General features: G+C 40.7%; 1 protein-coding gene across 1 annotated transcript in view; it reads right to left on the bottom strand.

Moving 5' to 3' along the window:
• PCM1 (pericentriolar material 1) overlaps positions 1 to 27,215 on the bottom strand; it is an 89,265-nt gene that overhangs the window by 60,815 nt on the left and 1,235 nt on the right. The window contains 8 exon segments of the mRNA XM_075066430.1: positions 3,609 to 3,825; positions 4,689 to 4,798; positions 7,984 to 8,161; positions 12,118 to 12,234; positions 12,427 to 12,597; positions 13,263 to 13,535; positions 14,841 to 15,086; positions 15,780 to 15,893. Coding sequence (XP_074922531.1) covers positions 3,609 to 3,825; positions 4,689 to 4,798; positions 7,984 to 8,161; positions 12,118 to 12,234; positions 12,427 to 12,597; positions 13,263 to 13,535; positions 14,841 to 15,086; positions 15,780 to 15,875 — 1,408 coding nt within the window. The 5' untranslated portion in view covers positions 15,876 to 15,893.

The raw sequence follows: 27,215 nt of genomic DNA on the forward strand, positions 1-27,215 counted from the left end.
GACAGCCTTGCAAGAAAGCTTCATGTAACAGGAAATTTAGGGGAAATTGAAAGGGGACAGTTTTCCAAACTGCACAGCTAGCCATCCTCTAATTCCTAGAGCTTAACTTGTCTGATGTAATAAGCCGTCAATTGTTACTGAAAAGGGCTATCCTGTCTCCAAATAATAGAAGGGAGGGATTCTCATTACTTGGTTCATGACTCTTGGCCTTCGCATCAAATCTGAGGCCTGGTAGCTGAGGAAGCCGAAGAGGAAAGAGAAGGTTGTTTTGTCTTATGTCTGTATCTGGAAGACCACTTTCTTGTGCTGGCTCTGCAACAAGCTTCCTGATGTTGTTGTTGATGTTCTGATTTGAGGAAAAATAAGCAGATGACTGAGGGTAAACCGGTCTCTGATAGAGGAAAAAACGGCATCTTCTTCTGACCAAGAGATGAAGACCCAGCCTTTAATTTCTCCAACAGTTTGCTGATCTTGCTGCTGAAAAGACCACCCCCCTCATAAGGAAAATCTTCAGTTTAAATTTTGGTATCCAGACTCAATGAAGAGGAATGAAACCATGCATATCTCTTTAAGATACCTGCAGCTGTCAGTGCTCTAGCGGACGGGTCTGAAGCATTAAACAAAGTCTGAGAGTATGCTTCACCACATTTTGAGCCTCCATCAAAATAGTATTTGCCAGCCTTCTGTTATCTGGCAAATCCTGAACAGAATGTAGCCATCTTTCCCCACATATGGAATTGGCAACAGGTCAGGATCACCTGGTAATTAGCCACATTAATAACCAAAAGAAGGGGGGTGGGGGGCTTTTCCCAAGAACATTGACCTTTTTTCCCTTTCAGTCAGCAGTAGTCGATGGGCCTGACCAGACCTAAGCCTATTATTGGAAGCAGCCATCACCAGTGAATTAGGGACAGGGGGAATGAGGGGCGAGGAAGGGGAGAAGAAACACCTCCTGAGTTCTCTCATACAATTTATCTGTTTTGGGTTTTTTAAGAAATAGGCGGACAGGAAGAAGGGATCATCCAAACAGTACTAACAGGCTATAGGAGAGTACCCAGTACCGGCAATGCTATTCTATTCCTAGAGGCTAACCCAAGATCATCAAATATCAGGTGGGAATTTTCCTCCATAGTAAAAGTTCAATGTGAATGTCATGTGGTCCACCAGGTCATGAAACTGCAAAGTGTCTTCAAAATGAGATGATGCAGCAGCAACACTCTCACTGAGTCACCTGTTTCCACAATTCTCCTGGCAGGGGATGAGGAGCAATATGCAGAAAACAAGTGGTAATGGGGGCCTGGAGCCTCTTGGGTATTGCGGGACTGTCGACAACTGCCCTCCTGGAGAAGAAGGGTTGCACAAGTGGAAGGGGCAGGCTTTTGAAATGCCTGGGAAACTTAAATAGATAGAGGGAAAGGGGGCACAACTGCTATACAGGTTGATTTAAGGGAGATCATACTATGAAGTAACAGGAAATTCTGTATTACATAATGGGCAAGACAATGGACTTATCACATGTTCCTTACCTTAAGAATGACACTAACCAATCAATATAAGAAGGAACAGGAGGCATCTTTCTCCAAGAGGATGGCAACAGGATGCTGCATCTGCAAAGTCTTTTTTGACGTTTCAGTTCTTCAAAAGCACTCCTGTGCTATCTTCTATTCAGGAGTGAATTAGTCTACCCCACAATTAAAGCAGAAAACCTTGCCTGAAAACTTGGCTGGGGTAGGATCCTCATCCTAAGCACCTTTACATCTTCAAAGTCACATTTAAAACTCTGCTGCTGAATCACCCAACCTTGAAACAGAAGCTCTGAATAAAGTTTCTGAAACCTCTGGGCCCTTACAAAGATTTTAACCCTGTGTCTCAAAAGAAAACTAGAAGACAGAATTTATTCCCCGGACAATGAGGAAGATAAGACTGTCACGTGGACAGCAACTAAGCCCCTCAGAAAGATTTAAACAACTAGTCACAGAGGGTGTGAGGAGTACAAGCTGGCAAACTTGTCTTAGAGAGAAAAGTAGTCAGTCAGTACAACTGTAAAAAGTTCCCATCTGCTGTACGAAAAGAACTAAATATCAAGTGTGCAGATCAGAACAAAAAAAAATTCCCTGTAAAGTATGTCAATTTAAAACACAGTTATATTACAAGGAACAAAGAACTGAAAATAAAATTTCTACAATGAAATTTTACCTTTCATTACAAAAACAAAATGACAAAGATTAGAGGAAAAAAATCTTGTTTTTAATTTACTTTATGCATTTGACAGAAGTGTGTATACAGTAAATTTCATTTTTTGACCCTGTATATTCAGTTTCTACCATTTGTTTTAGCCTTTCAGTAAGAAGACAAATATTTAAAAGATAAGAAAGTGATTTTTAACACCACAAATATTGGCCAGGAATTCAGGGAAAAGCATAGCACTGAAACTATTTAACTCTGTGTCCCTTTAAGTCTTACGCCTTGGCTACACCGGCGCTTTACAGCGCTGCAACTTTCTCGCTCAGGGGTGTGAAAAAAACAACCCCCTGAGCGCTGCAAGATACAGCGCTGTAAAACGCCATCGTAATAGACTGGGAACCTATTACGCAGCGCTGCAAGCTAAATCCCATGAGGATGTGGAGTACGTGCGGCACTGGGAGAGCTCTCTTTCAGCACTGGTGCTGCGACCACACTCGCACTTCAAAGCGCTACCGCGGCAGCACTACCGCGGCAGCGCTTTGAAGTTTCAAGCATAGCCATACCCTTAGCCATTCTAAAGCAGAAAGGTTAACTTTACAGATCTCAGTTAGTGTAAACCTTCCCAAACATTTCAGGAACTTAGCCACAAAAAGTGCTATCAACAGAGGGAGCAACTTATCAGTAAGGTTCAATGAATCATTTTAATCTAAGAAAGTAATTAAATTTCATTAGACAACGGGGGAAGTTACTGAAGAAAAATCACATTAAAATGCACTTTTTGCCTGTAACATTGGGTATTTCCACAGTTACAGAGGCAAAAGTTCTATAGTCAAATTCTTCACTAAATCAGTTTGGTGGACTTTCAAATACTATAAAAGCAAAAGATTATTACCACAGAAAAACAATCCTAGTTCTGTATTTAAATCACTACATTAAAAAGGAAACAGTCTATTAAAATTTGTTATTACCGAAAGCTACACAAACGACAATACTTCCAGGAGAAAGACAAGATGGGTGAAGGAATATCTTTTATTGAACCGACTCCTGTTGGTGGAAGGGACATGCTTTTGAGCTTCACAGAATTTTCCCTCAGGTCCGGAGAAGGTAACTAGAGTGTCTAAGCTAAATACAAAGTGGGACAGATTGTTAAGTAAAAGAGGTTCACATGTGTTGCAGGAAGAGCTCTATGAAGCTTGAAAGCTAGTCCATTTCACCAAAAGAAGTTGGTCCAATAAAAGGTATTACCTTCCTCACCTTTCTCTGTCACGTCCTGGGACCAACATAGCTACACTACTGCAAACAGTACTTCCACGTACTAAGATCACTGACAATTCTGAGTCATTAGTTGCAGATTACGTTTAAACTGGATTTGTTAAATGTAGTTTATAGTCCTTTTAAAGTGCGTTCTGCATACATTTACTTACAGGAGGAGTTGTTCAGATGCTGGTCACGAAGTGTGTGAAGCTCTCCTAACAACTTGTCCATTTTTTGTTTTTTACCTTGCAACATTCTCATCTTGCTAAAAAGCTGTGCTTTCTCATCAGATAAGTGCTGTGACATAGAAGAATTTCTACTTTGTGAAATCTCTCTAGTAAGTGAAAGACTTTCTGCTTGCCTTCTATTATCTGGCACAGGTTGAGTCTAAAAATAAATAAAGTTCATTTTAGTAGAAGTACTATGAAGACGTCATAGTAATTTGCTAGTTACTTTTCCCAATTCCAGAAAAAAAGTAAAAAAATACTTCATTTAACTTGTTAAACTCAAGGCTAGTGCTAAGACTCCATAACAGAAACCCAAGGTTCTCAAACTAAACAATAGTTAGCTCTTATATAATTCCAACTGCGTAGTAACTAGTATGGATTGTGATGTGAAACTGTTGCTCTTGGCTTCCAAGAACTATGTATAAGCTGACACTAAGCTTGTCTCAGTCAACAAATAACGACTTCTAGCCAAAGTAAAACAACAAACATAGAACGCATCAACTGGAATAAAAACAACACAGAAACTTTACAATCAAATCTAGTTAATGTTTACATATAATAAAAAATGTCAAACTCGTCATAGGGTTTTTTAAACCGAATATTTTATTTTAAAACATGTGGCCCTACATACAATTCTTGTTATGAGTTGTGCAAGTAACATGCAGGGCATGTTACTGAAAAGGTAATTAGAAGAAACCATACTCAGCAAGTCAGACAAGTACAGGCAAAATTTACACAGGCATTTAAGAGGTAGCAGTATGAAAAGCTTAAATTTTGTGCATCACAGCAACAAGATCTAAGAAACAAGATCTTTTAACTGCACATTATTGCCACAAAGATTTAAGAAAATGCTATCAAAACAGGAATCGCTCTCATTGTGTGAGAAAGTATACTGAAAACTAAGTCAGAATAGCTTTGCAATAAACCAATTTATTCAAGTATTTTTAAGACCCTTACAGGGAAAATGAACTAATATACACACAGCAACACAATATTTAAAAATAAAGTAAAATAAAAAGTTACCTGAGATTCATGAAGCTGATTGTGAAAACGCTGGATTAGGTCATTTAATTCTTCATTTAGTTCAGATGTAAGACTCACTCCTGAAATGCTACCTGTGGTCTCTGTTACAACTACAGAAAACAGTAAGTCCAAAGCATTAAACGAACAGGTTAATTTGAGAAAATGATTTTTAAGATTTCAAAATAAGTATATATCATAGCTACTAACATACAGCAGTGGTCAGAGAAATGTATCTTATTTTTCAACTGCACTAATCAAATCCTGTGCACACATTATAGAAATTTAAATTAAACTAAAACGTCTGAAGTAAATCTTTAGAAAAACAAGTTGTTTTTTTTAAAATGACACCTACCCAACCCCAGAAAGAATTCATCATTTGATGTGGACAGCACTATGTCAACAAGAGAGATTCCTGCCAACATAGCTAAGGGTGCTTGTTGAGGATGATTTAATTATGCCAGCAGGAGAGCTCTCTCCTGCCGACAAAGAGCAGCTACACAGGAGATCTTAAAGCGGCACAGCCACTAAAGGTCCATAGCGTAGATGTAGCCTCGGTCAATGTACAGTTTCACTGTGAAAACCGACTATGCAAAAGCATACCTTGTTCAGCAGATCTGTTCCTTTTGTGTTTTCAGTTTGTTTTTTGTTGTTCCCCAAAAATCAGTTAAGTTCAGTTTTTGTTGTGTTTTTTGTTTTGTTTAAAAACTGTATGGCCCTGCAGAACCAACACTGCTAAGAAGAATGAGCTGGACAGCGTACTTCTCATTTATTTATCAACAGAACTCTATGTTTCAGTCAAAGACAATAGATTATGTGTGTGTAAAGGCAGAATATAATTTGGCCTCCAGAACCTTTACTGACCATGGTATGCTAGAAGGAAATACCTCAGTTTGACATTCAAATCTGATTTGCAGAGCTGGCAGTTACGAAAAAAGGCACATTTTTACTTGCAAAAACATATTTGATATGGAAATCAAGAGAAATGTAGAACTCTACAACACTATTTTAAAAACAGTTACTTGTCAAAACAAACCAGGACCTTAAATATCCACCAAGTGTAGCCATACCAGAGTGTGAGTGTCTGGCCTATTTTTAAATTTCACATTAATAGTTTGTTAAATAAACTCTTAACTGGGTTTATTTTTAAAATGTTCCATTTATTTAATTTTACATCATTTTTTTTCCCTCTTTTCCCTGTCCTTCTTCTTCTACCTTTTTCAACACAAGGGTTAGTGGGATGCTGCTCTGAGTATCACCAGGATAAAATGTGACACAAATAAGAGTAGCACCAGGAAACAGAGAATAAGCCTTTCCTTAAGGCTAACTTAAGTAAGCCTCTCCTCTGTCCACCACCTCCTCTTCCTATGAAGAGGGGTTATTTCTGTAGGAGAGAGGAGAGTATGGGACTTCAGATTTCTACTAGTACTGGGAAGTTTGCTTAGGGCAAGAGACACCATAAGGCAGGGATGAAGGTGCCCAGAAGCTGATTCAGAAGAGCTGCAAGGAAAAAATGCCTTCCCCAGGACCATGGTATGCCCTATATTTGAAATTGGGAAACCGGAACTGCAGCCAGTATTCAAGATATGGGCATAACATGGATTTATATAGTGGCATGATATTTTATGTCTTATGTATCTAAGAATTAGAAAAGGTGGACAACAAAAATGATTGAGAATATGGAATAACTTCCCTATAAGGCGAGATTAAAAAGACTGGGACTTTTCAGCTTGGAAAAGAGGTGACTAAGGGAGGCTATGATAGAAGTCCATATAATCATGAATGACGTAGATAAAGTGATCAAGGAAACGTTATTTACTCCTTCATAACGCACAAGAAGTTTGGGTCACCCAATGAAAATAATAGGCAGCAGGTTTAAAACAAAGAAAAGGAAGTACTTCTTCACACAACACACAGTCAACCTGTGCAACTCTTTGCCAGGGGATGTTGTGAAGACCAAAACTACAATAGGATTCAAAACAGAATTAGATAAGTTCACAGAGAATGGGTCCATCAATGGCTATTAGCCAGGATGGGTAGGGATGCTACACCATGCTCTGACTGTCCCTGGGAGTGGGTGACAAGAGACGGATCACTTGATGATTGCCTGTTCTGTTCATTCCCTCTGACCTGGCATTGGCCACTGTTGGAAGACAGGATATTGGGCTAGATGGACCATTGGTCTGACCCAGTATGGCCATTCTTATGTTCTACTAGCTGCCTGGAGCATCATTCCATCTCACAGCAAAATCATCCCATATGGTCCTTCTATCCCACCTCAAAGCTGGCTTGTTAGGTCAGGACACAGGAAGAGATCAATTACTACAGGCAGAGCCCTGGGCTACAATTTTGCTTGTCAGTTTGTTGGTGCTATTGTTACATGTGATGTTACAGGTCAGACAAGAAATGCACTCCATTTCTAAAGATGACAAGGGGCACAGAAGTGAGGCAAAGGGAAATTTGAAGTCAGACAATTTTAAAATGATTTTCTCTGTTAGAAATTTGCTAAACAAGCTTTTAAAAAACATGTATGGTACACACTCTGTGGGAATGGTAAGCAGATCTGAGACCATCACCATCTAACTTCCAAATAATTTATAAATTAGAGGTTGTTTAACACTGATCTCAAACCACTTCTGTTATTACTTTCCAAAAAAAATCATCTTTGGGCAGAGACCAAATATGAGAAGTTTCAATCCCAAAGATTTTGACGAAGTTAAGGAAGTGTTAAAGTACAGGTTTACAATGGAATAAACACTTATCTTTATAGTGGCTGTGATGTGTTTAACAGTTGGAGGCAAGTCTACAATTCAGATTCTTTAGAATAACACACTCTGATTTCAATTACAACACAGAATACAATTGATATGAAAAAGTAGAAAGACATCTAAAATATTTAATAAATTTCAATTGGTATTCTACTGTTTAACAGTGTGATTCAAACGGTGATTAACTGTGATTAACTCAAAAATCAATTGCAATTAAAAAAATTAATAACCTGAGTTCACGGTGATTAATCAACAGCCCTAGTTTTAAGTTTGTAGCCTTGTTACCTAGTAACATACACAAAATATTTAAACTAAGTTCTTCCACCAAATGGAAGTCCTGCAGTAAAATTCCAAATATTACGGGTATTTTATATAAGACACAAAATGTACAAGATTAAGAATATATCCAGAACGTTTTTTTAAATTGTGCTGTACATTTATACTTTCAATATTATTTTTTTTTAAATTCAGAGCTTCAGGTTTAATCAATATATCAATTTATCATTGCATACTCTTGTCCTTCCACATACCAGAATCATCCATGACAGCAATTGCCTGCTCTGCTTTATGCTGCAGAGCAAGAAGAGCAGCTTGTCTTCCCTGAAGTGCTTTCAGCTGTTCCTGTTGTTGTAACATCCTTGTTAACAAGTCATGTTGCTTCTTCAAATTCTCTAGCTCCTCTTTAGCCTCCTGCTGGGGGTCTCTGGCCTGGAAGATAAGAAAGGATGCTATTATAGCTCTGGAAGTTACTTGATAACACTGCAATAGTAATATAATGATATCTTAATGTAAACTGAACCTTACCAGCTCAATGAAACACTTCAAGACTAAAAGTTTAGTTTAACAAGGTGAAGACTTAACTATTGTCTTCTCAAACTTAAAGCTAGTTATTCCAGACCAAGTCTGAGTCATTTTAGGGAAAAGTTTGTACTGCCAACAACCATGCTGCACAATGCCTTGTGGATAAGTAAAACTGTTCTGTCTCGGGGTCTGCCAACTCAGCACCTTCCACAAGCAGATTACTAAATTAAAACCTTGCACATTTCTTCCTTTAACTACACTATGTTTATAAATTCATTAACACAAAAAGCATATAACCACAAAGTGATAAGAGTACTCCTACCCTCAATCCCTGATGAATTGCATTTTATATATAAGATACTGAATTAAAACAGCAAAAACGCAGACTTCTGTTTGGTGTTGAACTTGTTTTACAGAGTCTCTGCAGCAAACACTTCTTAAAAATATGCACCTGATCCTCTTCATTTCCTATACCGGCTTAACAGTCCAGTATAGAGTGAAAACAGAAACTGAACGATCTGTTCACAAGTATCTGTTACGCAACTGCCAACCCAAAGAAGCACCACTGGACCCTGCCTTAGTAAGATCCAAGGTCCAAAATGATTCACTTAGCCTCAAAGCTTTATCTTTCACTACACAATTTTGCAACAAATTATTGTTTCTCATTACATAAAACCATATGTAGGCTACAATTCTGCATCAAGTTTGAACCTGCATCTTCATAGTAGGAAAAAGGGCTACAAAAATACCAGTATTATGTACCAGTATTATGATTTTTTAAATATTTGTTAAGTCTTAGAAAACAAAAACACAAACAAACCCCCCGCCCCCACAAACTTTTGCCAAGCTGAAATTCCACTCCCAGAGTACAAAAAATTCACCTGCCATCTAGTGTCGAATACCTACTGTAAGCAACTATATATCGGAATTGTGAAAGATTCCTACACTGAAGAATATGCTGGCATATATTAAAGTACTTGGCCTACCACAGAGGTACTTCCACAGAGTTTGGAAGTTATTGGAAAAGGCAAGGTCAAGTACTTTAATGGACAGTAAATTAACTTTGTGGATGGGGTGCTGCTTCTTGCCCCCCTAGCAAAGTGTGTGGATCCCAGAATGGAGCGGGCAACTCTCTCTCAGCCTAGGCATCAGAAATGTCTGAATCTCCAAAAAGCAATGTTTTAAAGGGTAAACCAAGTTCAGATCAATCCACTCAATCCAAGCTTGACAAATTTGCTATAAAGGGTACAGAAATAGTCAAATAATATATTTAAACAATTTGAGTTTAAACAAAAAAGATGGGGCACTAAAAATTCAATTACAAAAATATTTAGAAAAAAATCACAGCAGGACTGGACACATCTCAAACAGTTTTTAAGGCACTAACCCCTAGTAACGTGTTTTTCCCTGCAGGTATATACTGGGTATTGCTACAGGCATGCACAGTTTATCCTCTGTAGAGATTTTATTACAGATCGTATTTTTCCTCGGGGCCACAGAAGTTTTTGATCTTCCACTTCACTTTTTCTACATGATATTTGTTATTAAATTCTTTCAGGCAGATTAATAGCATGAAACTTAACATCTGTAAGTGTGAATTATCTAAAATTATACTACATTAAACCAATTTTAAAACACTTTCTCAGAAAGAAGAGTGCAATTGCATCAACTCATGAACCTGAAGTGGCAAGCTGTGGCTGCAAAAAGTGAGATTAACAGATGGACACAGAGTTAGATTTATACCCCTCACTAATCAAAAAAGAATATATGTTGGGTTGGAGGAGGAAATTAGTAAAAAAAATCATTTTTATAAAATCTCTACTTCCGAAAACAAGTCAACGTGAAGAAGAAGAGACATTCAATAAAAATTTAGACATACACAGGTAAGACAAACAGGTCTACTGTTATAGTGGTGACTAAAGCATTAAACACCAGAAGCTTCTGTATGGAAAGGGTGAGAGAAAAAAGTAATTGTTCATTACAAATAATTAGTATGTTTTAAAGCTAGTTAGCAACAAAGGAACTGAGGAAGAAAATAAGCAAGTACAGACCCTATTTTGGAGACTTGCCAAGGTAATATTCTGAAGAGTACCTGTGAGGGTAATCCAATCCTAATAGGCCAGATTTCCCTGCCATTCAGAGCGGCTCTGTCACCTTTCCCTTTTGGACTTCTTGTAACGTCAATGTCTGAAACCTGTCCTTGTGAAGCTGAATTCCCTAGTTTGTCCTCAATGCAGGGCCGAACTTTCAGACTAAAAGATTCTTCCTTTATTAAATAGTTTAGTATGTTAGATTTAGAACACACTCCTGTTTAACATGCATTTTTAAACTATAAAATTCCTTACCTAATTCGTGTCTTACAATTTTCCATATATAATAAGTATTACTTCACTCAAATAAGTCTTTTCTTGTTTGTTTAATTCTACTGAAATTTTAATTGCCTTTGTTAAAATTATTTTCTTAATTAACAGGATTCCAAATATCACTGTATCATGTAACTATAGAGAACTACGTTTAATACTTCAAAGAAGTGTATTATAAAAGAAACCTAATTCCAAAATACTTAAAGCTACACACGTAAAAATGAAAAAAATACGCTTTCTGTATAGATAAACAACCAGTTACAAGCTTTGTTTACAATAATTCTATATGGATATATATTTGTCAGCACTGGTTATTTTTTCACATTTTAAACAACATTTAAAAAGTTAGATGTAGATGTTTAATCTCTATAATGTTATCTTTCTGAAAGACCCAATAAAAACAAGATGATCTTGCAGGACTTTGATAATTAGACTGAGGTCTTGGCTACACTGGCACTTTACAGCGCTGCAACTTTCTCGCTCAGGGGTGTGAAAAACACCCCCCCGAGCGCTGCAAGATACAGCGCTGCGCTCCCAGCGCTGCAAGCTAATCCCCATGAGAAGGTGGAGTACGTGCAGCGCTGGGAGAGCTCTCTCTCAAGGCTGATGCTGCGACCACACTCACACTTCAAAGCACTGCCACGACAGCGCTCCCGTGGCAGCGCTTTGAAGTTTCGAGTGTAGCCAAGCCCTGAGAGACTGTCTTGTTTCATTCTGACTTTCAAATAAAGTACCTCTATTCTTCATTTAAATGCTACTTTGTAACTTCCTAGAACACACATTCCTAACCCATAGTTTGAGGAGCACTTTGCGGATGGTCCACATCATGCTGGCTAAAAACAAAGAGTCAACACCATATACAAAGATGCTTAAATTTTATTAAAAAGGAGATGAACACATTAGGAAGTATTTGCCATTCTTTTCCATGTAAGCAAATGCTGAAATTGCTACAGGAGTTACGTGATCAAAAAAATGGGAGAGAAGATGGTCTGTGCAATCATGGAATGTATATATGTAGAAATGTCAAAATACATAAGACACTCTAGTAAGAGGTGGCCTACCCAATGAAAGAGGTTGGGAACCCCCATCCTAGAGCAATGCTTCTTATGGTATCACTATAGATATACTTATGCTTCCTATAGCAATAACCCACAATAGTGAACCATTTACATGCCTCCATCACCCTTCAATTTCCCCAGTAATGGAAGCACACCACTTACTAAAAACAGCTTAGAAAACTAGTCCTTTCTGCATTGATAACAAGCAAGATACATATTTAACCCCTAGAATTATTTAAAAGATTCATAAGCTATCAAAAAGTAAAATTGCTACAAAAGAAGCTTTTTAAAACAAACTTTTTAAAAATATACATAGCTGAGAGTTTAGGAAGTTTAAATCTTCTTGAACTGAATTTCAGATTAACAATACTATCAAGTATCAGTCAGGAAAAGAAAAAACAAGTCTTCATTTCTAGCACCTTAATTACTAAAAGCAGCTTACCGTGGTATCTGAAGCCTCAGACTGCACATCTATGTTTAGCGATGTGCTCTCAGCTACAGAACCAGATCCCACAGCTGAATCTATAGTCCGAACATCCTCCTCCTCATTTTCTCTAGCCTGAAATATTTTAGCGGCATAAATCAAAAGCTATATAAATGGGGTAGTAAAAATGAATTATTATGGAAGGTACTGTATCTTGAAGATAACTCCCCCAGCAGTACCATCAAAATACCAATAATTGACTCCTTAAAGTTTTTGCACATTGCTTAAGAGACACATTATATCTATATTTTAAGTTCTGAAACTTACAAGCATCTTTTGCAAAAATTTCAGATAGGATTTTTCTTGTTCTTTAAGATGGTCTATGAGATGTGACAAGCGCTCAACATTAGCAGATCTTTCATTTTTCTCTACAAGATCATCCCGCATGGAGCTGGCCTTAGCAATATAGTCACGAATTTGAACTAGTCTGCTCACAATCTGCAGAGAAGACATTGAAATTACTCAGTAAGTTAATCAATAAATAGTTCTGATATTTGTGATCCACAAGACATGAGGGTGATAATTTAACTTATACCACACTTATATAAATAAAATGGAAGGTGACATACTAGAGTTTATGGTCTCAATTCTACAATTGGCACTGATTTCAACAGGGATGCAGCATGTGCTTAAAGTTCCAAGATTGAGGATGAATGTTGCTTCTATCAGATACCAGGTGCACTATTGAGCTCATATCTCTAAACATTATGTCACAATTTGTATGCTGGTCCCAGAAATTACCAAGACTATTAAAATGGTAATCAAATCAATCTCTAGACTTAAAAGTGGTATATTAAATAAACTACTTCTCTCTCAGTATGCAGAGTTACTAGCATTATGTGACCATAAGCATTCCTACACATAGTACATTTTAAATCTCATTTCATGTATCCTGAAGTAAGTTACTTAGTAAACAATTAAGAGTAGCAAAATATAAACCTTCATAATAACCATTTGGAATTAATTTTAAAAATTAATGAAACTTTATAGGAAGCTTCATCAGGGAGTCTACAAAGCAATAATGAAATTAGACATTTTCTAAAGGTTCTAGTATTGTAGGAGGAAGAGACTGCAACAGCAATAGACTGAGTAACGAACAATACCTGGCTACTATCCATAGCAGGTTCTCCTCTTCCATCTTCTTGAACAGACACCTGACAGTTTTGCAAAAAGTCCTTACTTAGAGCAGATGCAAATAACTCTTTACATTGTGATGATCCACCAGTTTCTTTTTTTTGAGGGCTTGTAGCAGCATCCTTGCTTTTGTTAGTGTTAATCTGCAGTGATAGGAAGTTGAATGGTTTTCTGGTTTCATTAAGCTGACGTTTGTTGTTAGCAGCCGTTGCTCTGCCTTGAGAATCACTTCCAATGCTCCTCTACATAAAAACAAACCAAAGGAAGTTATTACATATTACTTAAACATTCCTTCAGAAACATTGTTCTATTTGTATTAGTTCACAACTGAACAACAGTGTGGTACCATCATGTGCCATTACTGGGCATAGCTTGGAAAAAACCCAAGGGATTCACCTACTAGCCAGAGAACTAAACTTACTAGCTGACAGCTGATACTAAAGATGATTAAAACCATCTCTGCCAGGCAGATTCTGGTCAGAAGCTTGACTTTCCAATCAATCTACTGGGAATGACAGGGAGACTTCTAGAATTCCTATCAGGGTGCTGTCCCTGGACCCTACTCTGAACTCCAGCTTCCTGCCTGATACTATACAGCCACATCTCCCTTCCAAATGCATGAGAAAGAAGCTACTTATACTATAGCCTCCTGACTAGTGAACTGGAACAAAGAATAGCATCGGATACTGAATTTCTCTATAGCTTCTTCCTGTGTGGAAAAAGATCTTCCCACTCTACTCTAGACTGCATTTATTGGTTATCTACCCCCAACCATAGCTCCAGAGCTTTCTTCTGCCACTACTAGGCCAGAATGTTTACTGATGCTATTCAGAACTCCGTGTGCAACAGTGACATTAAGTATGTCAGTTCCACTCTACTGTTCCTTGAAAAGCTAAGAGCAGCAACAGAAGCTCTACAATCATCTGTCTTCAGATCTGGGAAGACTACAAAGCAATGGGTCACATTTGGAAGGTTATCATTACAACCATAAAGACTAGAGGTCACAGTCTTAATTGAAAACTTAAATTCAGCAAAAATTTAGGGCAGAAGTAAAGTAAAAAGCATGACATTCCATTCTGCCACAAGGCACACCATCCAGAAATAACCAGGATTAGAGTCTCAAATTACATTAATTCAGGAAGTAATGCCTTCAAGAAAATACTTTCAAGATTGGCAGGTACGAAATAACCTCTAATTCTCACAGATGTGATACACATAGAGAAATACTGATCTGGAGAACTGCAATTATATTATATTACAGAGTGACACCATATGCCAACCTTCACGTATGCTGTCTAGTGAAAGTAGCTGACCTACTCTTATGCATCTGGACACCATGATCCAGAATATATGCATTTTTCTACACTTTTTCCAGTTCAAAATCTGGACTATTATTTGTTATGTGACGTCAACTGACATTTTTATTTGAGCCACTGTCTTTCAAAATCTTTCCTTTTGATTTTGTCAGATTAATAAAGACAGTTTAGCAGGTTTGCGTGGTTTCATATTTACATTTATACAATTTTTGCAAATACATATCCACAAACCTGATCCAGATCACTGAAGTTTATTCTTTGTTTAAGCCTTTCTAATTCTGCCTGCTCTGGAACAGACATCTGAGTCATATATCTAGTGTGAGGAAAACTATGAAGAGTCCTTGTCTTCCGCCGTCCCATTCCGGGTGAGGACTCTGGAGATATGTCATTAGTAAGCCTTGTTTCACCTTCCCCACCAAATTTTTTCTTGTTTTTCTCTGAAGACCTGTTTGCTTTCTTCTGTTGACCCCCCCAGTCCTTCAGAAAAGCAGAAAAAAAGCATATTTATTATCTCTTTAATGAAAAAAAATATGGTTTACTTCTGTGAATTGGAGTTTGACTCAACTTTAGAATTACAGGAAAAACAAAAATGCCAAAACATACTTATATTTAAGCAATAATTTGAGAATCAAATTGGATAATATAGTTTTTTCCAAAGCACGAATAATAAGTAATCTGACAGGAAGTTTGGTCCACTTAACCTTCTTAGCCTTCAGAAGTACTTATTCACTTGAAACAAAGCTACACTAGAATTTTTTCCTTCTACTCAGTCTTCAGCAGGTTATAATGCTTAACCGTGAAAGCAAATTCACACTTATGGCTTTCAATCAAATAGTCTAGCTCCCCCGCACCCTCAACCCCAAAATGGTTTATACATAGCTAGATTTGCGACTCAGTTTTGATAGGCCATCTCTTGACCAAGGATGATCATTTGTATCAGCATATGGCTCTTTCAATCTATGTCTGAATCATATATTTGTTAGCTGACTTTTGTTTCAATTGGACACATGTATTTAGTTTTATGAACAGAATGCAAGCAACTAACTTCTACTATAGTATTTTGTTTGACAATTTTTATGGTTTCATATCTATCCATCACTGCAGTAGAATCTAAGTGTCAATTTTCACCTTAGTATGATGTGACAATTAAAAAGTTAACATGAATCATACCGTGTTGTTCAGTCGGTCATCAAAGCTCTCATTGCTCCAGCTAGGCAAGTCCTGATCATTCATGCCTTCCTCAAAAGGACCACCTCCTGTTGCCATGGTATGCAGTCAAAAATGCTAAAAAAAATTATAGTTGATGCAAAATGCAAAAATTAGCAACGCAGAGAAAAACCAAGACAGGTGCTATAACTAAACATTCTCACAGAAGTTGTAAATAAGTTCTGAGGTTTACTTTCTAATATTGTTCTATTATAAAAGAACAATACAAATTAAAAATATTTTAGCATTCCTCATCTTGTGTAATAAAGAGCAAAAAGGTATAATCAGACATTTTAGTTCCTGGAAACACTATAAAGAATGCAATACAGCAGAGGTCGGCAGCCTTTCAGCAGTGGTGTGCCCAATCTTCATGTATATACTTTAATTTAAGGCTTCGCATGCCAGTAATCCATTTGAAAGTTTTTAGAAGGTCTCTCTATAAGTCTATAATAATAACCAAACTACTGTTATACGTAAAGTAAACAAGGTTTTAAAAATGTTTCAGAAGCTTTATTTAAAATTAAATTAAAATGCAGATCTTATTAGTTTAGTGTGATCCTTGCCCTTGCTTTTCCTTGCTGAATTTTCCAATGTATGGTGGCACCTATATAGACACTTTAAGCTGCACACACGATTCTGAGTTATAAGCTGATAACCAGCTGGAACCCCAGATCGGCAGCTGAGGTGAGTGGAGCTGAGCAGGGCCGGAAGCCTGGACCCTGTCTGGCAGGTGGCCTCCACCGGAACTTCAACTGGAAACAAGGTGAGTGGGGCTGCAGAGAGGATTCCAGCTGGCAAGGGGCCAGCAGCCAGAACCCCAGAACAGTGGGAGGTTGACTGCCACCGCTGTGGGGTTTCCACCACCGGCTCCTGCCAACTGGGGTCTCAGCCCACTGCCAGCCTGGGGTTCTGTCCCCCAGGCCAGCAGTGGGTGCTGAGTGGGGCTGCGGCAGGGGGGACCCCGGCTGGCAAGGGGCCAGCAACGGGAATCCCACAGCGGCGGTGGGCTGAGCTGCTCAGCCAGCCACTGCTCTGGGGTTTCCACCACCAGCTCCTTGCCAGCTGGGGTCTCAGCCCGCTGCCAGCCTGGGGTTCCTTCCCCCAGGCCGGCAGCGGGTACTGAGTGGGGCTGCAGTGGGGGGACCCCGGCTGGCAAAGAGCTGGTGGCGCTCAGCCCGCCGCCGCTCTGGGGTTTCCACCATGGGGTCTCAGCCCCCTGCCAGTCTGGGGTTCCATCCCCCAGGCTAGCAGCTGGAGCTGAGTGGGACTGGCAGCAGGACCCTGGCTTGTAAGGGGCCAGGAGCAGGAACCCCAGAGAGGCGGCGGGATAACCAGCTCAGCCCGCCCAGCATGCCATCAAAAATTGGCTCGTGTGCCACCTTTGGCACACGTGCAATAGGCTGCCGACCCCTGCAATACAGTAACATCGGGTCCACAGTGATGTCAGTCTAATATGTCTTCCAAGAATTAAAAGTTTCCTATAAAGAATGTATTCAAAGCAAAATGTCCTGCATTCAATACTAAAACATATCGTAACAGAGCACCAAAAGGGACACTAGCTAACAATCAGTAAGAGGACTTCCTTTTCCTTGCTATACCACAAATTAAAAACATTTAGTTAGAGAATGCCCTGAGTTTTATCCCAAATATTGTTTATAGAAAAATAAAAACATATGAACCACTATATTTTTGTATTTAGCTAGAAAATAGTTTTGCTAATGTAAGATAAACTAAGGGTCTGCATTAGAAAGAAATCTGAAGGTAAATTAACTCTGTCGATAGTTAAGGAAATCACTTCTGCCTGAGTTTAACTACTTTCAATACAAACATCACCACTTACATATAGCTAAAGAAACTTAGAGAAAAATATAATAACTTTTTAAAGCTGAATCCTTCGCTTATCTTGTTGAGTGTTGGTATGAAAGATCACAAGCCATGTGTAATAACATATACTGTAGAGCTGCAAAACCAAACATGCACAATAAAAGAACAAATCTGTAGTCAAAGTACCTGTGACATACGTTAGCTGTGTTGAATAGGAAACCAGTTCCTTTCACCCACACTGATATTCATATAACAATCATCTTCAGTTACAGAAGGTGAATATTGACACACATTTGCAAGTAATCACTTTCCTACATAGCCCAAGCTGTCAGGTAAAAATTAGGATCATGTTCTGAAGCTATCTTATGCAATACAATGTGGTGTTATTTTATTTCTTCTGCTGCTAGTGAGAACTTAGTAGCTCAGATAGGAGACCAAAAAAACCAGAAGGTATATAATACATTCATCCCCATCCCAGACCACTAATTCCAAAACTCACATTTTCACATCACAGATAACGCTATATGTGCAGAGGCCATCTGTGTTTATAAGTTGGCTACCAACACTTTTATACTCATTTAAATGTGTCCACATGAAGGTGTTGTACTGCTTTTAACTATAGCAATAAAAGTGAAAGTAGTACAACTTCCACGTGTAAACAAATCTCTAGTTCACCTCTGCCTAGGCACAAACTGCATAGCTAGGTTAATTTACAAAACAAAAAAATTAAAATATCATAAGCATATATTACTTTTGAAAACAGTTTTCTAAATCCATAGAAGGAACAAGCACTAAACAGATTACAAGGTTTGCAAGGTTGCCAAGCCTGACAAACTCACTACACAAAGCATACTGTTACAATATTTATCCAAAGAGCATCTTGTAAGGCACCACATGAAAATTAATGACACTGTGGTCATTAATATTTTTGCATGATGCACGTACAGTTAGAACAGGGGCAGGCAACCTATGGCACGTGTGCTGCAGGACGCATATGAGCTGATTTTCAGTGGCACTCATACTGCCTCATACTCCCAGTCCGGAAGGCTCTGCATTTTAATTTAATTTCAAATTAAGCTTCTTAAACATTCTATAAACCTTATTTACTTTACATACAACAGTCTCGTTATCTATTATAGACTTATAGAAAAGACCTTCTAAAAACGTTAAAATGTATTACCGGCACATGAAACCTTATATTAGAGTGAATAAATGAAGACTCAGCACACCACTCCTGAAAGGTTGCCGACCCCTGAGTTAGAATGTAAAGAGTTATGTAGGTGTGCCGTAAATAAGTTACTAAAATATGTTTAGACCAAACAATCCAAGTAGAGATGATACATTGGTGTGTCCTAAACAAAGCAATGTATATTGGCCGGTCCACTGTGTTCAGGCTTTACAAGCAAAAGACAATTAAAGTATATTGCATGTGAGGTACACAGAATGATCAAACAGCAGGAAGAAGGGCACCAGCTTACTGGAAAACACACAGTAGGACCAGAGCCTGAATTCCAGGGAATCCTGGCCCCTGAGGAAAAGATAATGAACTCTGGGGAATATAAGGAGCAGCAAAAGCACATGTCAGTTATCCATCACTTAAGGGACAAAGAGGCCAGCTCTCTTTACATTTGTGAAAAGTGAGGGCTTGGCTACACTTGGAGGTGTGCAGCGCTGGGAGTTACAGCTGTCTTCGTATAGGGACAGCGCTGCAGTGTGGCCACATTTGCAGCGCTGTTGGGAGTGATGCATTGTGGGCAGCTATCCCACAGAGCACCTTGTCCCATTTTGGCGCTGTGGGTTGTGGGAAGGGGACGGAAGGGTGCGAGTCATTCCGCTTCCTGTCCCAACGCTCCGTGGTGCATCGCTTCACATCCCAGCAGTCACTGTTTTTCCGTCCACGTTTGGTGCCATTGTGAGTCTGCCAACGGTTTCTGTGCAGAGCAATTTCTGTGGGAAATGGAGCCCGAGCTGCTGAGGACTTTGCTGATGAGTGTCGCCGGCACATCACGTTTGGCAGTTGAGCTATTCCTTCAGCTCCAAAGTGACAGTGAGCAGTCCGACGATATCGATTCGCCTGACGCGTATGACACTAAATTGCTTGTGGCAGTAACGGAAATGCTCAGCACTGTGGAACGCTGCTTTTGGGCTAGGGAAACAAGCACTGAGTGGTGGGATCACATCGTCATGGAAGTCTGGGATGACGAGCACTGGCTGCAGAACTTTTGGATGAAAAAGCCACTTTCATGGGACTGTGTGAGGAGCTCGCCCCCACCCTGCGGTGCAAGGACACGAGATTGAGAGCTGCTCTGCCTGTGGAGAAGCAGGTAGCTATTGCAATCTGGAAGGTGGCAACTCCAGACAGCTACCGATAGGTCGCGAACCAGTTTGGAATGGGTAAGTCGACCATTGGAATCGTGTTGATGCAAGTTTGCAGGGCCATTAATCGCATCCTACTAAGAACCACTATGACTTTGGGGAACGTGCAGGACATTCTGGATGGCTTTGCACAAATGGGTTTCCCTAACTGTGGAGGGGCGATAGATGGGACACATATTCCTATTCTGGCACCACCCCACCTACCATCCGAGTACATTAATCGGAAGGGGTATTTCTCTACCGTTCTCCAGGCGCTTGTGGATCACCGTGGGCATTTCATTGACATTTACCCAGGCTGGCCTGGAAAGGTGCATGATGCACGCATCTTTTGGAACAGCGGCCCGTTCAGGAAGCTGCAGGCCAGGACATTTTTCCCAGACCGGAAGATCACAGCAGGGGACGTTGAAATGCCCATTGCGATCCTTGGAGACCCCGCTTACCTGTTAATGCCTTGGCTCATGAAACTGTATATAGGGAAGATTGAGAGGAGCAGAACGGTTCAACTACAGGCTGAGCCGGTGCGAATGACTGTGGAGTGTGCTTTTGGCCATTTAAAGGGCGCTGGAGATCTCTGTATGGAAGCTAGACTTGGGGAAAGCAGCATCCCTGCGGTTATATCCGCGTGCTGTACCCTCCATAATATTTGTGAAGGGAAGGGTGAAACATTCAGTCAGGAATGGACCTCCGAGGTTCAACGCCTGGAGGCTGAATTTGCACAGCCAGAGAGCAGGGCTACTAGAGAGGCCCAGCACAGGGCTACAAGGATTAGGGATGCCTTGAGGGAGGAATTTGAGGCTGAAAAACCAACAGTAATGTTTGGTGCCTTGCACGGGAGTGAAGTGCAGTGGTTACAATGTTAGTAGGAATCTGTTTTCCTAAATGATTTGCAGTGCCTGTTTCTTTCCTGGGCTACGGTATCTTTCACTTTCTGCAATAATAAAGACTGTTTTCAAAGCCAAGAATTCATTTATTGAAAAGAAAATAACTTTCTTGACAGACACACAACATTTGGGAACCTAAAAGGGCAGGGGGGGTGGGTGCGTGAACTGTACAGTCACAGGTTTGAATATGTCCTGTCTGGAGTGCTGTGCAATGACTGCTGCACTTCAGGATGAAAAATACTGCATGGTGATGGGGGTTGAGTGCAGAGGGTAAGGGTCGTAGTTCTCAGGGCTGGTTGGTGAACGTACAGGTGTTGGGGCAGCTGGTGGTGGTGGTAAGAACCTGGATGCTGGGAAGGGGTTTTGAGCTGACATTGGGGCACAAGGGAAAGAGCTTTGGACGGGGGGAGGGGGCTGGCACGGTAGTGCTCTGCCTGCATGGCTACGAGTGACTGGATAGAGTCCGCTGGCGCGCCAGGATGCTTATCAGCTGCTTTGTGCTTTTTTTCTTCTTAGCCGCTGCGTTTTCTCTGGCGGATCCTGCTTTCCTTTCCCTCCAGTCATTTTTTCCTCCAGTCCTGCAGTTTTTACTCTCTCTGGCAGAGTGATCCATAACTGCTTTCAGCATGTCTTCTTTGCTTTTTCGCATGGTTTCTTCCTGAGGTTTTGTAGCCTCTGAGCAGTCGATGATACGGGCAGTCGAGTAGTCAAGGACACTTTTCGAAAGGCAAAAATGGCAACAGTTAACAGAGGCTGCATTGTTTATAATCTCACCCAGACAGTTATTCCCACACAGTGAAGGAGTTTACAGTCTTCACTTTAGCATAACCCACAGCACTTTTCCATACCAAACAGCTGCAGAAGCACATAACAGCCACAGGAGTAATCCTGCAAGAAATGGTGAGTAAGGGGGACTGATTGCTTCAGGGATGTGCAGGGGTTTCTGTGCGTTGGGGAAAGCAAAAGCTGCAGGGGGGCACCTACACTGAACAGTCTCCCAACATTTTCCACAGGAGTTAATCCTGGAAGATATCTCGCTGCTGCGGGTCACCTGGGAAGAGCGGGAGGGTCTTCTACAGCAATGCGGATTCCGCCCTGGCCCCTATGCAGCTTGCCTGTGTGCAGCAATGGTCCCCCCACCCCTCGCGGCACAGTGGCGCGGACGCGTTAGCCTGACTGGGACAAGGACCACAGTGGCTCTCCCCTATAAACTTGCGCAAGCGCATTGCCCACGCTCTGGCTGAAACTTTTGAAGAGATTACCGAGGCCGATTACCGCGACGTGATAGACCACATCAATGGGCTATTCCACATCTAGGCATGCATGCATGCAGCCATAACCCCCCTCCTCTCCCAAAACATTTCCATCCTGAAAATAAAAAGCTGCTTACCGGGAACCCGCTCCTCTGCTTGTCCTTCACCAAGTACGGCGCTGCTGCGACTGGCTACCTTCCTCCTGGCTTGAGAAGAGCTCCTGGCTGCATGCCTCCTGGGACTCCGGGGTGTCTCCCCCCACCCAGTACCCTCACTCTCGGTTCCTCCCCCCCTCCACCTCCCCTCTCCTCTCCCCCGCTCTGAAGTGTCCATCGTGGTCGTCGGATTGGCAGTGGGGTCACCCCCAAGTATCGCGTCCAGCTCCTTGTAAAAACGGCAGGTGTGGGGGCAGCACCTGAGCGGCGGTTTCCCTCATTGGGCTTTGCAATAGGCACTCCGCAGCTCCTTCACTTTAACCCTGCACTGCACCTGCGTCCGGTCATGGCCCTTTCCAGCATGGCCCTTGATATCTGCCCATAGGTATCGTAATTCCTACGGCTGGAGCGCAGCTGTGACTGCACAGCTTCCTCACCCCAAACACTGATGAGGTCCAGCAACTCGCCATTGCTCCATGCTGGGGCTCGTTTGGCGCGTGGAGCATGGTCACCTGGAAAGATTCACTGATTGCACTCCACACCTGGCTGAGCAAAGGAAGGGGGTTTTTAAAATTCCCGGGGTATTTAAAGGGCAGGTCACCTGAGGCCAAGGCAATAGAGTGTGAACTGATGAGAAGAGTGGCTGAACAGGTATTCTGGGATACCTCCTAATACCCTGGAGGCCAATTACAGTGCTTTTGGTGGCCACACTTGCGGAGCTGTGCTGCATCACCAGCGCTGCAATCGTTATACCCAAGGCAGAGCAGGAGTACGGCCAGCGCTGCAGCCAGGAAGATGCAGCTCTGTATGTGCCTTGCAAGTGTGGACGGTGAGTAAGTTGCAGCGCTGGTGGTGGGTTTACAGCGCTGCAACTCTCCAGTGTAGCCAAGCCCTGAGTCCCCCCAGCCACATGGGTGAGGACACAGAGAAACTGCCTGTTTTAGACACTAAAAAGCATCTTTTCTTTTTAGTTGTAATCAGCTGTAGTTCTATTATCCTGGCTTAATATCACTTAAATCTCTGTCCTCTATTAATAAACTTATTTTTAGTTTTTACCATAAAATCATCTCAGTCCTGTGTATTAAATTGTGGGCCTTAGATAAACTAACAGGCTTTCATGTCTCTTTGAAGGAAGCAGACTTGGTAATTTTGGTGACCATCCAGTGACTAGGGATGGATACTGCAGAGAGAAGCCCCTGGGCAGCTCAGGAGCTAGGGTTCGCTGAATGTCAAGATTGGCAGAGTCTCAAGAAGTCTGCTGATAAGGCGAACAGACGTGGGTAGCAAAGAGCTGACAGATCCACCAAAGGTGGATCTTGCTGAGACAGAGGGGTAACACAACAGCTTTTAGTTTGAGGCTCTGCAAGGATTTTGTCACAGTATATGAGAGACTTGACAAGATCAACTAATGACAGCTCAGATAAATCAAGGTGAGCACACACCTAAAATGTACACTATTCCCATTTAACAGCACTAAAACACTGTTGCTGGCACCACATGAAAGAAGTCTGAGCAGGAGCACCAGAGACATACTACTCCTCTGACGGACTTTCCTGAAAGGATATTTCAAGAACTGGACGGAAGAAAGGATGCTAAAAAAAGGACTAAACAGTGACTTTGATGGGAAAAGTAAAGACTTTGCCATGCAAAAGGATAATCATCTAAACTTATGTCTCTAGATGGCAGCGTACCTGGGCTATAAGCAGATGTCACCACCAACGGCATACAAGTGAGGAGGAAAACAGTACGACATCAAAAATTTTATTCAAGATTGTTTTCAAGAGACCTCATTTCAAATCAATATATTTTATCAACACCAAGTGCAAACACAGAGTAACTTTTAGCTACAATGTGCAATTAAGGGCAAATCCACTGTGAATACACTTCTACCTCGATATAACGCAACCCGATATAACACGGGTTCGCATATAGCGTGGTAACCCCAGAACTGCAGCAGCAGGGCTCAACCGGCGATTTAAAGGGCCCGGGCTCCCCACAGCAGCCAGAGCCCAGGGCTTTAAATCACCCCTGGAGCTCTGTGGCAGAGGGGCTCGGCCAGCGATTTAAAGGGCCCAGAGCTCTGGCCACTGTGGGGAGCCCCGTGCCCTTTAAATTACTGTCAGAGCCCAGCCACTGCTACCCCAGAGTTCCGGCAAAGGGGCTCAGGTGGCGATTTAAAGGGCCCAGGGCTCCCCGCAGCCGGAGCCCCAGGCTCTTTAAATCACCACTGGAGCCCTGCCACAAGCTACCCCAATATAACGGGGTTTCACCTATAACACGGTAGGGATTTTTAGCTCCCGCGGACCACATTATATCAAGGTAGAGGTGTATATGCAAGGCTTGACAGTGTAACAACCATTTTATCCTGACCTATGTCACTGGCCATAATGAGTTCATCTTGGCAAGATTAAAAACCATCTGGTTTACAATCAGACTAAGTATATTCTTCCCTTTTGATGTTATACAAGATGTCTAAGTCTAGCATAAGATTACATCACAACAGCCAATTTTTTCCAGTGTAAAAAAAACAATGGGCAATATTTCTCTTAGCATCTAACAGAAGTAAGATGCAGATCAGATACATTTTTATTACTACATAAAAACTCCTGTAAGGACTGAGTATTTCCACTTAAGTAAGACTTCTCTGACTGCACATGGGCCAAGATCAGTTCAGTTACACCTGTGCAAACTTCTGAAATCTTAAGTAACTCTTCTCTCCTATTTACCAATATTTTCATGGCATTGGGACTTTTAATCCTGGTTTATAGCATTCACTAAATCAACTGGACTATTTATATGCTTAAACTTAAGCATGTGCTTAGGCACCTTGCTGAATCATGGTCCAAGCAGCTTATCATATTCTGATGATGTCCTATATTTGTTTTTAAAATCTTTTCTAATAAACTCACATCTCTATTGGACTCACTCACATAAATTCTTAGAAACTGATGCAAATTACTGGTTACTTTGAGATATTTTTCACTAAAATAAGCTTGAAGAGCTATACAACTCTTCCAACTTTTTTCTGATTAGTCTGTTTTAACTAAGACTACAAGCAGCTCTGTTTGAACAGTCAATTCAATAAAATTTCATGTACGGGAAATTAAGTTCAGCTTTTCCTGGTCTTTTACTTGGTGTGTTATATTTTCTTTCACTTTAATTCCTAGCAGCTATTTGCAGAAGAGATTTGCTTATGAAAGTTTTGCTGTCCTGTTATTCTCCCTTTGTGTTTCCACCAATCTATCCTCAACAAAAGGAAATCTTACAAGATAGTGTTAATATCCTATGTGAACCTGCTATCCTTCAGCATAGTCATTAATCTCCACAAATTAATTGTTTTTATTATTACAAGGGACTTTAATAAAACCGCATTTGTCTGAAAAATTCATACAGTCACAATATCTAATACTAGCATAACTGAACAATTAGCCAAACTAACATCTTTTATGTTTATTTTCTCTGGTTTTCGGTGACACTTTGCATATAGTCAGTTTCACCATTTCCTATTGGTCAGCATCTCCCTTGAGGAACAGCCCCTTACAAGGACTAACAACAAAGAAGAAAATAATTCTTACCTGCTAAAGGTTTAAAAAAAAAAAAAAAAAAAAAAGTCAGGCCATTCCAGTTAGTGGATAGTCTATCAGAAAAATGGTTTGTTAAGCTAAAAAAAAAAAAAAAAACCCCAAAATTTCAGGTTGAGAATGTTCATTCATTATCATCATCAAGTAGCCACAGATAGCCAACAAACCAACTCCTCATTTTACCAGAATTTGCACTAATGATCCATACCATCAATTTTGTATTGTATAGCTATAACACAATACAGTATCAAAACTGCTGATCCTATTAGATACGCTGGCAATTATCAAATTGTGTAAAGGTATAAGTCCGGTAAACATTTGGCACTATAGCAAACCAGCGTCAAGATGTAACCTTTTATTTTAGGCCTTTTATTTTATTTTATGCACACTTATAACCTCAACTGTGACTGGGTCAAGTTATGAAACAGTCTCTTGTCAAATTTTAAAGTATCCATTTGAGCTGTAAAAGCTCAAAACATTCAACATTTATAATTTGATTGCGGGGGGAATCAAATATTCTGCACAAATCTTCAACTCAGAAGTTCTGAAACCTAGAGATTTTAAAGGGACAACATGAATTTAAATCTAGCCACTTAAAAAAGATAAATTAAAAGTAATTTCATATACCACAGACACTTCATGAATCTCCTTCTAATCTCCAGTTTTGCCATCATAGTCTGTTGTTATTGGAAGATCCTGACAACTGAGAAAGCTGGCTATACATTAAACTGACTAAAGTAGTGTTGCCAACCCACGGCGTAAACGAACAAAAACCCAGAGAAATAGTTTTCTAATTTCTTTCGGTTGACAGTCATATCCTCACGTTTCACAAACAACTGTGAACAAAAACACTGACTGCGGCCGGAACGTTACTCGGCCGGTGAGAGGTGCCCTCAGTGGGGGTAGTGCTGAGAATCCGTGGCTCTAGCACAGTAAGGGTACTCCTTCACTACCGGCCATATCAGTGGGTAGCAATCGATTTCTCGGGGATCGATATATTGCGTCTCATCTAGACACAATATATCGATCCCTGAATGTGTTCCTGTTGACTCTGGAACTCCAGTAACGCGAATGGCGGTAGTGAAGTCGACAGGGGGAGCAGTGGACAATCCCGCGCCATGAGGAATGTAGGTAACTCGATCTAAGATACTTCAACTTCAGGCCACGTCTAGACTACGCGCTGTATCAGCGCGTTAAAATCAATTGCTCGGGGATCGATATACCGCGTCTAATCTAGATGGGATATATCGATCCCTGAGCGCGCTTATATCGATTCCGGAACTCCACCAACCCCAACGGAGTTCCGAATCGACATGGTGAGCCGCGGACA

The sequence above is a fragment of the Chelonoidis abingdonii genome, chromosome 5, assembly GCF_003597395.2.
Source record: "Chelonoidis abingdonii isolate Lonesome George chromosome 5, CheloAbing_2.0, whole genome shotgun sequence".
Taxonomy (NCBI): Eukaryota; Metazoa; Chordata; order Testudines; family Testudinidae; genus Chelonoidis; species Chelonoidis abingdonii.